Source organism: Pelophylax lessonae (assembly GCF_965119305.1).
Source record: "Pelophylax lessonae genome assembly, chromosome: 4".
Lineage (NCBI taxonomy): Eukaryota > Metazoa > Chordata > Amphibia > Anura > Ranidae > Pelophylax > Pelophylax lessonae.
Window position 1 is genome coordinate 146,285,907 of NC_138771.1, and position 14,493 is coordinate 146,300,399.

Consider the following 14,493-nt stretch of genomic DNA (forward strand, 5'->3'; position numbering starts at 1 on the left):
TCCCATTCCTTAAAAGGTAAATCTGCCAAAATAAGGCACATAAGGAAACACCTTTGGAGTGCGAGATGATTTATGCGTACCAAACGACACTGCCACATCCATGGCCGCATCAGCCACATCCTCCATTTTTAAAGTCTCACACACTGCAGTAATAAGTGAGTCTACCAGCGCTTTTTCATTTGCTGCTGCGGCCATTGAGGAATCATCCTCACTACCAGATGGATCAGGGGGTGTGATATTAAGCCCCCCCCTAGACGGGCCACATCCTAGGCGGCATCAGGCTCCGAATCAGTGAGAGACTGAGCAGGGGAAGGTGGGGGGCGCTTCCTCCAGGGCCTTTGTCCACACGCCACTTCCACCCGGGACACTAAGGACTGCAGGACCGCCATCAGTGCAACCTTGGGAAGCTGGGGTTTCCAAGAGACCTGCCACCTCCATGAGGGGGTTAGAGGGGGAGATGTGACCCTGAGGCTCCATAAGGAAAGGAAGACCTTGCAGTACAAAAACGATCTTTTGGCATCACTAAAGGATCCTCCCAAAGCTCAGGATACCGTTTAGCAGAGAGAGAGATAACAGGGGTCCCTAAGGACCCCTACCGACTGGAGGAATGACGAGAATTCGGACCCAGCAACACCATGGTTGCCATCCCTTTTTATATGTCCCGGGCACAGGAACTAAGGAGGAAGAGGATGAGCATCGGCATCCCCACGAGGCTTCAGCCTCTCCCGGACTAAGTAACAATGGCCACCACCCGAAGACCAGCCAGACCAAGGGAAAATGGCAGCTACAGACAATCAAGCATGCTGCCAGAATCTTCTCTGCATCCTCTGCAATGTTGTACTATACTCCACAGAAAGGGGGAGACTTTGCTGCGCACTCCGCACCCATCTCTGCACTGGGACCCCCCTGCACTACACCCACACTTCAACCATTTAGAGAATGCACCTAGGGGTATCCTACACTGGGACCCCTGCAGACTACAAGGGCAGGTCACACACTATCCCAGGACCCTTACAGAATGGGGATAGTGGGAGATCCTCTGCCCTGGGACCCCTACCAGACTCCAGGTCCAGACAGGGGGGAAGGGAGTGGGGGAAGCCCAGCTCACTGAGGAATTTTAGGATGGGAGGAGGGAACCTGCAGGCAGGCCTGACTGTCCCAGGAGGTTACCCATGTCCACCCCAAAAAAAAGCCAAAAAGGGGAGAGGGGGGGATTGTACTTATCCCTCCATGGTGCGGATAACGCTCCAGACATAACTTTTCACCGAAGTTGGAGAGCTGGCGGGCAAGGGACTGCTCAGCCTGACGCCTGGTTGTATGCGACCCTGCAAGACGTTTAACTCGCGGGCCAGCCACTGTACATGAGGCTATGTCGCGGCCGACCTAGCGTTTAGCTGCGGACTGCACGCGCTCGCTAGCTGGGCTGGAGGGACCACTGGATCTAGATTATCCAGCCCATCGCCCAGCCCGGCAGTTGATGATAGATCTCGCAAGAGAAAAAAAAAAAAAAAAGATGTAAGGAAGGGGAAAAAAACTGCTAGGACCAGAGATCCCAGCCGGGAGCCTATGTCCTTACTGCTGACTAGACAGATTAAAACTGATTACCTAGAGCAGAGAGGGGGTTATATACCAGCTATGGATGGCCCATGGGCGTAGCCAGGTGTTTTTTGTTCTGCCTGGAGGAGTATTTATGATCTATGGAGCGCTGTGTCTCTTGATAAATAAAAGAGAAACTACATTTCTGTTCAGTTCCCCATCTTGGCCACACTACCAAAAGACATAATTTTACAACAGAATTGGACATTGGCAAGAAGAGTCAGTCAGGCAAGGTAACCCCTCCCGCTCCCAGCATGCCTCTGTTTTGTGGCAAAGCAAAGGGGAGAGTGGATATAAGAGGGGTGGGATGTTCCTTAACCTCCTGATAACTTCTACACTGCGCAAGTGTATCCTATATCCTATAATCTGTTATGTTCACTCAGAGACAAGAAGCTAGAAGTGAACACTATGCTTTCATAACTTTAAAAGAGAAGTATGGCCAAAGCTACTTCTCTTTTTTGGTCACAGGAGTGCACTTATTTCTGATCCAAAGCCTGCTGTTGCCTGACATCAAAGTCAGTCCAGGCTCTGCAGGGATACCGGCAGCTGGCTCAACCTCTCAGCGAGCTGCTGACAGCTTGAGCCAGCTGCTCCTGCCCCCTCCATATCCCAACGTTGCAGTGAGCGCAGGAGGGGCAGAGCAGACAGCTGCGACTGACAGTCACAGCTTGCTCTGCTCAGTGAAGACCAAGAACTGAACGATCAATGATCATGTGATTGCTAAGCTCTGGGTCTTAGATCTGGCGGTGGACATGTAAGTGAGTATAGATGTTTATTTTTCAATCCCAAAATTCTCGTTTAATAGATCTTGAACTTTTATGAATGCACATTCATTTAAAATATAAAAATGTTTTAGCTTACTAGACAAAACTTGCTAAAACTTGTTTTTATCTTGTTACCTTCTGTAGCTGAACAATCTTTTTGTGTAGGTGAGTTGCTACGAATTGGGCTAAGAGGTGGCGATGTCTCTATGGTACGGCTTTCTGTCTCCTCTTCTTCCTCATCAGATGCAGGGCTGGCTCCGGGCTCTCCATTTTCTAAGTCACTGCGGGAAGAATCTTCTGAAGACGACACCCCAAACCTGCAGCTTTGAAATAAAAATAGGGTTTTAATTTTCTCATAAGTACAATTTTTAACTTTTACTACAATTTGCTAAATGTAATTCTGGCAACAACAAATTATGTTATTTTATGTTATCATTCAAGAGAAACCAGGGTAATAAAAGGGAAAAAAGGGAGCAGTTACTGCAGACGACATTTGATGTGCCCTTACTGGACTTAATGTACATGCTATGGAAAGATCATTTTTCGTGGGCTTAAAAAAAAAAAAAAAAAAAGATTTTTGACATACTGTAAAATTAATTTCTCTGATGTTCATTGACAGACACAGCTCCTGATTCTTCTTAACCATTAGATTATACTGCCCCCTACAGGAGTACTAGGCAGGAAAAAGATGGACTACGCTTATGGGCAGACCCAGGGGGTATACACCCACACTCCGCTATAGGCACTCAGTTTTGTTACAAACAGTGTCAGAAGAAAGCCAACTCCACAGAGAAATTATTTTACAGTAAGTCAAAAATGCAATTTTTTCCTTCGTTCATTACAGGACACAGCTCCTGATTCTTCTTAACCACTTCCATACCGAGTCATGTAAAATGACGTCGGCAAAGTGGTTGTCTAGATCCGGGCCGCCGTCATATGACGTCGGCCCGTTCTAGCTGCTACTGCGCGCCCCCCGGCGGCGCGCAGCGGCGCGATCAGGGATGAGGCTCGTCCCTCGGACATAGCCCATCCCTGATCAAGGTAAACAGCCAATATAAATTGGCTGTTTACCACGTGATCGGCTGTGTCAATCACAGCCGATCACATGAGCGGCTCCAGCACGAGCCGCTCGTTCTCTCTGCAATGCGCGCCCCCGGGGGCGCGCAGAGCAGCGATCGGGGACGAGGCTCGTCCCTCGGACAGAGTCGATCCCCGATCTAGGTAAAGAGCCAATGAAATTGGCTCTTTACCACGTGACCGGCTGTGTCCAATCACAGCCGGTCACAAATGTCAACAGAGAACACGGTAACTAGCTGTCACCGTGTTCTCCTCCTCACACACTGATCCTGTGTGAGGAGGAGATTGTGGTAACAGCTAGTTACCAACTACAGTGCACCCTAAACACACTGATTGCCCCCCCCCCCCCATCAAAGTACCCGAGTACCTGTCACCAGCCCATCAGGTACTCAGATGACAGGTACTTGGGTACTCTGATGGGCTGGTGACAGGTATTCGGGTACTCTGATGACAGGTACTCTGATGACGGATACTCTGATGACAGGTACTCTGATGACGGATACTCTGATGACAGGTACTCGGGTACTCTGATGACAGGTACTCGGGTACTCTGATGACAGGTACTCGGGTACTCTGATGACAGGTACTCGGGTACTCTGATGACAGGTACTCGGGTACTCTGATGACGGGTACTCGGGTACTCTGATGACGGGTACTCGGGTACTCTGATGACGGGTACTCGGGTACTCTGATGACGGGTACTCGGGTACTCTGATGACGGGTACTCGGGTACTCTGATGACGGGTACTCGGGTACTCTGATGACGGGTACTCGGGTACTCTGATGACGGGTACTCGGGTACTCTGATGACGGGTACTCGGGTACTCTGATGACGGGTACTCGGGTACTCTGATGACAGGTACTCGGGTACTCTGATGACAGGTACTCGGGTACTCTGATGACAGGTACTCGGGTACTCTGATGACAGGTACTCGGGTACTCTGATGACAGGTACTCGGGTACTCTGATGACAGGTACTCGGGTACTCTGATGACAGGTACTCGGGTACTCTGATGACAGGTACTCGGGTACTCTGATGACAGGTACTCGGGTACTCTGATGACAGGTACTCGGGTACTCTGATGACGGGTACTCGGGTACTCTGATGACGGGTACTCGGGTACTCTGATGACGGGTACTCGGGTACTCTGATGACGGGTACTCGGGTACTCTGACGGGTACTCGGGTACTCTGATGACGGGTACTCGGGTACTTTGAGTACCTGTCAACGGAGTACCCGTCAGAGTACCTGAGTACCTGTCACCTACCCATCAGAGTACCCGAGTACCTTCCACCTGCTCATCAGAGTACCTGACGCCTGAAGTACCCAAGTACTTGCCGCCTGCTCATCAGTACCCATCACTACTCATCAGTACTCATCAGTACCTATCACGTATCAGTACTGATCATCAGTACCCATCAGTACAGTATCACCTATCACCTATCAGTCAGTGAGTACTACTCATCAGTACCTATCACCTGCCTGTCACCTGCCCATCAGAGTACCCGAGTACCTGTCACCTGCCTATCGGAGTACTCGAGTACCTGCCACCTGCTCATCAGTACCAGAGTACCTGTCACCTGCCCAACAAAGTACCCGAGTACCTGTCACCCTTCATACAGCCACCATGTCCAAGTCCAAAAAGGTTTATATACGTCCTCCGTTTAAACCTAAATACCGGTGTTATGGCAGCAGATAGCTGCCATAACCCTGGTATTTTTTTAAACGGTGGACGGTTGGCTTTCCGATAAGGGTGGTCCCAGCTGCGGATTCGCCGTGGGATCACCCTTCCGGGATGGCGGAAGAGGCGCCCCCCCCCCTCCCGACGCGTTCCGGTCCTTTTCCCCGCTTACCGGACCCGCCGGCAGCGGGGAAAACGATCCGGTCCCGAATCCTCACAGACAGGATGTCGAGTGAGGGCAAGCTTGCCCTCACTTGACTCTATGGTCTTGGAGGACCGGAGCTACGGAAAATGTTGTTGCCTAGCAACCGGTTTAAAGGTCCTTTTTTTTTTTTTTTTTTCATTTTATATTATAATTATTTTTTTTTTTTTCCTATCTTTTAGTGTACTTGTGAGATCTGAGGACTTTTTGACCCCAGATCTCACAAAAAAGAGGTCCTGTCGTGCCTATTTCTATTACGAGGAATATTTACATTTCTTTTAATAGAAATAAAAATTATCAATTTTTTTTTTTTAAACGGTGTAAAAATAAAAAATAATAAATAAAATAAATAGTAAAAAAAAAAAAAAAATTAAAGCGCCCTGTCCCCGTTAGCTCGCGCGCAGAAGCGAATGCATACAGAAACCCCGCCCACATATGTAAACGGTGTTCAAACCACACGTGAGGTATCGCCGCGATCGTTAGAGCAAGGGGAATAATTTGAGCCCTAGACCTCCTCTGTAACTCAAAGATGGCAACCTGTAGAAATTTTTAAATTGTCGCCTATGGGGATTTTTAAGTACCAAAGTTTGTCACCATTCCGTGAGCGTGCGCAATTTTGAAACATGGCATGTTGGGTATCTATTTACTCGGCGTAACATTATCTTTCACATTATGGAAAAAAATTGGGCTAACTTTACTGGTTTCTTATTTTTTAATTAAAAAAAGTGAATTTTTTCCAAAAAAATTGCGTTTGGAAGACCGCTACGGTGTGATAAAAAATATTGCAATAATCTCCATTTTATTCTCTAGGGTCTCTGCTAAAAAAAAATATATAATGTTTGGGGGTTCTAAGCAGTTTTCTAGCAAAACAACTGATTTTAGCTTGTAAACACCAAATGTCAAAAATAGGCCTAGGCAAGTGGCTAGGATGCATGATGATGCTCCTTGGATGTTAGGCCCCTCTATATGGCTAGGCTGTGAAAAAGTCTCACACATGTGGTATTGCCATACTCAGGAGGAGTGGCAGAATGTATTTTGGGGTGTCATTTTTGCTGTGTACATGCTATGTGTTAGGAATATCCTATAAATTGACAACTTTGTGTAAAAAAAAAAAGTTTTCATTTTTTTCCCACATTTTCCAAAAACCTGTGGAAAAAAATGATATGTTCAAACGACCCATAATGCCTCATAGAATATACGTTGGAGTGTTTGCTTTCCAAAATGGGGTCATTTTGTGGACTTTTCCATTGTATTGGTGCTCTAGGGCCTTGAAAAGTGTGATAGGTAGTAAGAAAGTTTTATGTGTATTTATGCTCCTAGAACGCCTGAATGTGCTTCTTGGACGTGGAGTCTCTTTTTGTGGCCAGGCTGAGTAAAAGTCTCACACATGTGGTATCGCCATACTCGGAAGGAGTAGCAGAATGTATTTTTGGGTGTAATTTTTGCTGTGTACATGCTATGTGTTAGAAATAGCTTATAAATTGACAACTTTGTGGGAAAAAAAAGAAAAAAAAATTTTTTTCTTCATTTTCCCAAGAATTGTGGGAAAAAGATTACAACTTCAAAAAACTCACAATGCCTCTTACTAAATACCTTGGACTGTCTACTTTACAAAAAGGGGTCATTTGGTCGGTATTTGTACTGTCCTGACATTTCAAGGCCTCAAGAAAGGAGATAGGCCGTCAGTACATCTGGTGTGATCAATTTTCAGTAATTGGTACCATAGCTTCTAGACTCAATAACTTTCACACAGACTAAATAATATACACTAATTTGGGTTAATTTTACCAGAGACATGTAGCAGTATACATTTTGGCCCAAATGTATGAAGAAAAATTTATTTTTTGCAAAATTTCATAATTGAAACTAAAAAAAAGTTTTTTTTTCAAAATTTTTGCTCTTTTTTTGCATATATCACGAAAAAAAAAAAAAACCCCAGCTGTGATCAAATAACACCAAAAGAAAGCTCTATTTGTGTGAAAAAAATGATAAAAATTTTGTTTGGTTACAGTGTAGCATGACTGAGCAATTGTCATTCAAAGTGTGAGAGTGCTGAAAGCTGAAAATTGGTCTGGGCAGGAAGGGTGTCTAACTGCTCTGTATGGAAGCGGTTAACCATTGGGACATCCAAAAGCAGTGTCAAAACATGAGGGGAGGGAAAACCACAGAAAAATATTCCCAAGGCTAAGCATAGCCAACCAGGTTAACATGGAGCGCAAGCATAACAACTGGTGCTGTCGGAAGCATCATACTAACAAGCCTACAATCGGCCGATCGGTCCTCAGCCGAATATTTACGGCCGACAATCGATACGTGTGTACGGGGCTTAAGCCTTGACAGGGAAAGGAGGAACCTGACCCCTAACTGAATAGGCCTGAATCACAGTCTGTCTGATCCTTCTGGAAATGGTTGCAGCAGAAGCGGCCAACCCTTTTCTAGGTCTAACCGCGAGTACAAATAACCTCATTAAGTGCCTCACTAAAAGACTCCGTAGCAGCCAGGTACACCCTGATTGCCCGAACCACATCCAGGGAATGCAGAGAAATTTCTTTAGGATGTTTAGGCCTGGGACATAGGGAAGGCAACACAATGCCTTCATTCAAATGGAAAAAAAGAGACGACCTTTGGAAGGCACAACGGACAAGGGATGAAGAACCACCTTAGCTCTGTAAACCAACAGGTAAGGTGGACAAGACAATGCCCCCAGCTCCGACACCTTACAAGCAGAAGTAATAGCCACCAAAAAGGCCAACTTCTGGGACAACGTAAGCAGGGGAACTTCCCAATATTTTGAAGGGAGATTCCTGGATAAATGGTCAACACGAATTTGCGAGGGTGCACCTTCAGCGATTCACACTATGAAACGTACGATTTCCACGTACAATGGGAGATCTTACTGGAAGTTGACTTTCTAGCCTTCAAGAGTGTAGGAATCACAGAGTCAGAAAGACCCCTATCTCTCAACAGTTGACTTTCAACAGCCATGCCGTTAAAGCCAGCAACTGTAAAGCAGGATGGAAGATCAGACCTTGAGACAGCAGATCTTCCCTGAGAGGAAGTCTCCAAGGGGTATCGGCAACCAGCCTTATCAGGTCTGTGTACCACGACTGGTGAGGGCAGTCTGGAGCCACCAAAATGACTGTTATGTTTTCCACCTCTATCCTGCACAGAAGCAGGAGTTTCAAGAAGTTTCAATGGGGGAAATGCATAAATCAGCCGATACCGACCCCAAGGAGCCACCAGTGCTTCTGTGGCGTCGGCCAGAGGATCTTGAGACCTGGCTACGAATCTCTGCACCTTCTTCTTGAGGCAAATAAATCAATCTCGGGAGTTCCTCACACACAGGAGGAGGAACACCTCCGGGTGTAGTGACCAATCCTCTTGATCCAACACCTGACGACTCAGGTAATCCGCCTGCCAGTTTTCCACACCTGGAATGTGTACAGCAGAGAGGGCTGGAACAAAGCTTTTCGCCCAGGGCAGAATCTGGGCCACCTCCTTTGCCGCCAAGACACTCTTGGTGCCCCCCTGGTGATTTATTTAAGCCACAGTCGTGACGTTGTCTGATTGAATCCGAACCGGACAACCTTGCAGATGAGTCGTCCAATGACTCAGACAAAGCTTTATCACTCTGAGCGCAAAAACATTAAATCGGAAGGTCCAGGTACCCTGGGCACAGAACTTCCCCAGCACCCCGTCCCAGCCCGACAGGCTGTCGTCCGTGGTTACCACCGTCTAAAACAACGGAAGGACTTGCTCTGGCACAGTGCTGGACACTGAATCCACAACAAAGCAGATTTTGTATTGGCTCAACCGAATCACAGAATCCAAAGATTTTGGATCCTTGTTCCATTTTACAAGAATCTCCCTTTGCAAAGGCCTTGTATGGGACTGAGCAAATGGAACCACCTCAAAGGTTGATACCATCAGACCCAAGGCTTGCATGCAAACTCGTAGAGAGGACAGATTGTTGTCCAACAAATGAATCGCCCCTTGCAACTTTTGCAGCTTTTCCGGGGACAGGAAAACCCTCGCCAAGGCTGAATCCACAGTCAAGCTCAGATAATCCAGTCTCAGAACCGGAGTCAGCACAGATTTCTTGAAATTGATGTTCCAACTGAACTCCTGCAGAGTTCTGACCATGATCGTCAGATCCCCCAACAAGGCTGAATGAGAGTCCGCTCTCAACAGGATTTTGTCCAGGTACCCCAGTACCGCAATCCCCCGCCGGCGCAGCAGTGCTAACACCGGTGCTAGCACCTTGGTAAACGGCCTGGGAGCGGAGGCGAGACCAAAGGTTAACGCCACAAATTGATAATGTTCCTCTGCTACCGCAAAGCGAAGAGACCGCTGGTGTCCAGCGTAGATAGGGATGTGTTGATATGCGTCCTTGATATCTATAGAGGCTAAGAAATCTCCCTGCTGCAGAGACACTACTATCGTGCGGATGGACTCCATCCGAAACCTCCGTACCCGCACAAAGCGGTTCAAAGGCTTGAGATCCAGGATGGGACGCACCTTGCCTTCTTTTTTTGGGCACTGTAAATCTGTTTGAACAAAAACCCCAGAAAACATATTATATATATATATATTATGGTTACTTAGGTCCCTTGGCTTCCTAAAAATCACTTTAGGCTTACAGGTTAGGAGTTGTCCTAGAACAGGGTCCTGTTTGAGAATAATCCAGTTCCGCTTAAATACATTTTCTATCTCTAAGGCCTTTGTACTATACCTAGTGCAGAACCTGCCCTGATTTTCCTGTTCCATGCTCCGCATTCTAGGTCTATGTTGTTTGGTGTAATCCCAGAGGACAGCCCTCTCCATACTGTACCTAATACTTTAGAAAAGCTTCTTCTATAAGGGTTATCATAGCCCTTCTCTAGAAACTTTGCTTCAAGAATAGCTCCCTATTCTTCGTAGTCTGATCTACCCTTCTACCAACCTTTATGCGGTGCTTGTATGATAAGCAAACTAGAACAATTAGAGCCAGCCGGGTGGAAGTACTGTGTATATGTGTAGCTTTAAGATTGGCCACAGGGGGCAGTGGTATTGTGGATTTAGCCTGTATAGTGAGTCCTCGATTGGAGAGCATTGTGTGACTGTGTTCAGAGCTAGATCATGGTCAATGCGAGGGCTGGAATGCAGGGCATGGCCACACTTCCTGGTTGGTGACTCCGGTGTGCGTTCCAGCCACACTAAACAGGAAGTTGAAGAGCACACACATTCCATCTACTATGGGGTGCAGTGGACATGGCGATCAGCGTCCCAAGAGCAGGCTGACAGCCAAGAGAGGAGAAGTTTATCTACTGCAACATCATGAGCACCTCACTCTAGCTAAGTACAACATAAGGAAAAGATGAATCAAGCAAACAATGTAAGAAATTGCCTTGTGTGTACATATATAATCTAAATGAGCATAGTATATGTGTGTTTTTTTATGTACTAATGTGCAAGGTTGGGAGTGTGTACGCACGCACACTAATATATGTCTATGCCATGATTGGATATAGGTGTATATATTAAATGTTTTTATTTTTTTTTGGGGTTGTTGGTGGTTACTGCTGTTAACGACAGACACCCCGCCCAAGTGGGGTGGGATGGTAACGCCCATATTTGAAACTACTTCTTATCGGTTATATAAGAAGGGTATGGGTGGTCTTCTCGTGTGGCTCTGAAGAGAAATTCCTTGAAACGCGTCAGCTCACGGGGGTCTTCAGTGACTGTTACACCCATACGTATTGATAAATTGGATGGAATGTACAGTGTATTAGTGTGATTTGGTTTAGTGCTTGCGACCGTTACTTTTAGGCTTAGGATACCCCGCCACCCCCCCAATAAAGACCCCCTGACCCCCCCCCCCTCCAGTTAACCCCTTCATTGCCCTGTCACAGTGTTGCTTTTATAGTGTACAGTCTTTTTTCTGATCACTATTATTATTGTCACAGGTGACATAAGTTAGCGTTAGCGTCAGTCTAGGACAGCGCAGATCCCCGGCGCATAGTTAGAAAAATTAGTTAACCCCTTGATTACCACATACACACACATACACCTCCATTACTAGTATAGTGTTTGAACTGATCAATATCTGATCTGATCAGAACTACAGTGGGTACGGAAAGTATTCGGACCCCCTTAAATTTTTCACTCTTTGTTATATTGCTAAAATCATTTAAGTTCATTCTTCTTCCTCATGAATGTACACATAGCACCCCATACTGACAGAAAAACACAGAATTGTTAACATTGTTGCAGATTTATTAAAAAAGAAAAACTGAAATATCACATGGTCACAAGTATTCAGACCCTTTGCTCAGTATTTAGTAGAAGCCCCCTTTTGATCTAATACAGCCAGGAGTCTTTTTGGGAAAGATGCAACAAGTCTTTCACACCTGGATTTGGGGATCCTCTGCCATTCCTCCTTGCAGATCCTCTCCAGTTCTGTCAGGTTGGATGGTAAACGTTGGTGGACAGCCATTTTTAGGTCTCTCCAGAGATGCTCAATTGGGTTTAAGTCAGGGCTCTGGCTGGGCCATTCAAGAACAGTCACGGAGTTGTTGTGAAGCCACTCCTTCGTTATTTTAGCTGTGTGCTTAGGGTCATTGTCTTGTTGGAAGGTAAACCTTCGGCCCAGTCTGAGGTCCAGAGCACTCTGGAGAAGGTTTTTGTCCAGGATATCCCTGTACTTGGCCGCATTCATCTTTCCCTCGATTGCAACCAGTTGTCCTGTCCCTGCAGCTGAAAAACACCCCCACAGCATGATGCTGCCACCACCATGCTTCACTGTTGGGACTGTATTGGACAGGTGATGAGCAGTGCCTGGTTTTCTCCACACATACCGCTTAGAATTAAGGCCAAAACGTTCTATTTTGGTCTCCTCAGACCAGAGAATCTTATTTCTCACCATCTTGGAGTCCTTCAGGTGTTTTTTTAGCAAACTCCATGCGGGCTTTCATGTGTCTTACACTGAGGAGAGGCTTCCGTCGGGCCACTCTGCCATAAAGCCTCGACTGGTGGAGGGCTGCAGTGATGGTTGACTTTCTACAACTTTCTCCCATCTCCTGACTGCATCTCTGGAGCTCAGCCACAGTGATCTTTGGTACCTCTCTCACCAAGGCTCTTCTCCCCCGATAGCTCAGTTTGGCCGGACGGCCAGCTCTAGGAAGGGTTCTGGTCGTCCCAAACGTCTTCCATTTGAGGATTATGGAGGCCACTGTGCTCTTAGGAACCTTAAGTGCAGCAGAAATCTTTTTGTAACCTTGGCCAGATCTGTGCCTTGCCACAATTCTGTCTCTGAGCTCTTCAGGCAGTTCCTTTGACCTCATGATTCTCATTTGCTCTGACATGCATTATGATCTGGAAGGTCTTATATAGACAGGTGTGTGGCTTTCCTAATCAAGTCCAATCAGTATAATCAAACACAGCTGGACTCAAATGAAGGTGTAGAACCATCTCAAGGATGATCAGAAGAAATGGAAAGCACCCAAGTTAAATATATGAGTGTCACAGCAAAGGGTCTGAATACTTAGGACCATGTGATATTTCAGTTTTTCTTTTTTAAAATCTGCAACAATGTCAACAATTCTGTGTTTTTCTGTCAGTATGGGGTGCTATGTGTACATTCATGAGGAAGAAGAATGAACTTAAATGATTTTAGCAAATGGCTGCAATATAACAAAGAGTGAAAAATTTAAGGGGGTCTGAATACTTTCCGTACCCACTGTATATTAGCGTCCCCATAGTTTAGTGTTCCCAAAACACGGTGTTTGCACCATCAGCACTGGTTCCTGTCAGCACCTGCGTTAAGCCCCTCCGCCCAGCCCACCCCACCCAGGCAAGTGCAGTAATCAATAGATTACTGTCACAAAAAACACAAAAACACACAAAAACACACAAAACCGCTGTGTTAGAGTCAGGTCTGATCCCTGCTAGCACTAGCAGTTTTTTTTGGTAGCGGTTCAAATAATCCTTGACAACCAGGTGCTTTTTTACCTCACACTACCGTACCTGTAAATTTTCACACTACTGTACCTGTAAATTTAGTTGCTAAAATGACCAAACAGTGGTACAGTAGTGCAAAGGCCTACAGAATACTGACCATGTCAGATGAGAGCGATGGGGAAGCCTCACTGGCAGAATCAGGGTCAGTATACGAACCTGAAGAGAACAGTGGCTCCCTGACAGATAGCTCAGATGACGGATGGGTCCCTGGTAAGATCAGGCGTACCCGACCCCATCCTGGATTTGCTGAGGTGCAGGAATTGCAGGGTGCTCGTATGGAGCAGAGTGTTGGTACTAGTATCGCTCAACCTTCTGGTGAACTGGCAAGCACCAGCAGCCTAGTACTCCCTGGACATAGAACAACCAGCACTGCAGTATCACTTGGTGACGTGGCGAGTTCCATAAGTGCAGTTCAAGGTGGTGCAGTGGCTAGCACAAGTAGTGGCCCGCAGCCACCGCAAATTCGAAGACAGGCCCGTAGAGCCCACAGTGCCCTCCCTGATGCGCTGGCATATCCTAATTGGCAACCCACTGATACTACAACGCCCGTACTTCCCCCCCCATTCACTGCCTAACCTGGAATCCACGTGGAAACAGACAATTTTAAAAGCGATCCTAGCAGATAATTAGCCGCTAGGCTGCTTTTACAAGCAGTGGGGGGTGTCCCCCTGTCCCCCCCCTTTCGCTGCCTTTTGCGGTTTTTCTCAGGCTCTCCTGTCCCACCGGTTACCCCGAGAGTGCAGTCGGTGGTTCAATTATCTAACCATAGAGCTGATTGGAGACGAGAATGGCTCCAATCATCTCTATGGCCTAAGATACCGGAAGCTACGAGCATTTCATGACATCTGTTTTCGCCAGAAATAAACCGCGCCATTGGGAAATTGGGAGAGCATCTTATCACACCAATCTTAATGTGGTTAGATGCGTTAAGGTCAGAGGAGAGATCGAGAGTCTAAAATACCCCAATTATTTAAAAAAAAAAAAGAGTACCTGTCACTACTGCTATCATAGGGGATATTTAAATTCACTGTGTATTGAGGATTGCACTCTTCATTGCACTTCAAGATTTAGCAATATTGGCACTTTATTTGTAGTTGTAGCAGCACTGGCATTCTCTTGGTATTTATTAGGTTTGAGTAGAAACCCTGAAAAAGTTCTGAAGTTGGAACTGGGA

At 46.4% G+C, this 14,493-nt stretch overlaps 1 protein-coding gene across 2 annotated transcripts in view; it reads right to left on the bottom strand.

The window, feature by feature from the left end:
* Positions 1-14,493, bottom strand: part of PPP6R2 (protein phosphatase 6 regulatory subunit 2) — a 367,586-nt gene that overhangs the window by 129,777 nt on the left and 223,316 nt on the right. For both annotated transcript variants that reach the window (XM_082254944.1, XM_082254943.1), the window contains exon 17: positions 2,496-2,683. In XM_082254944.1, coding sequence (XP_082111070.1) covers positions 2,496-2,683 — 188 coding nt within the window. The remainder of the gene's footprint in view (positions 1-2,495; positions 2,684-14,493) is intronic.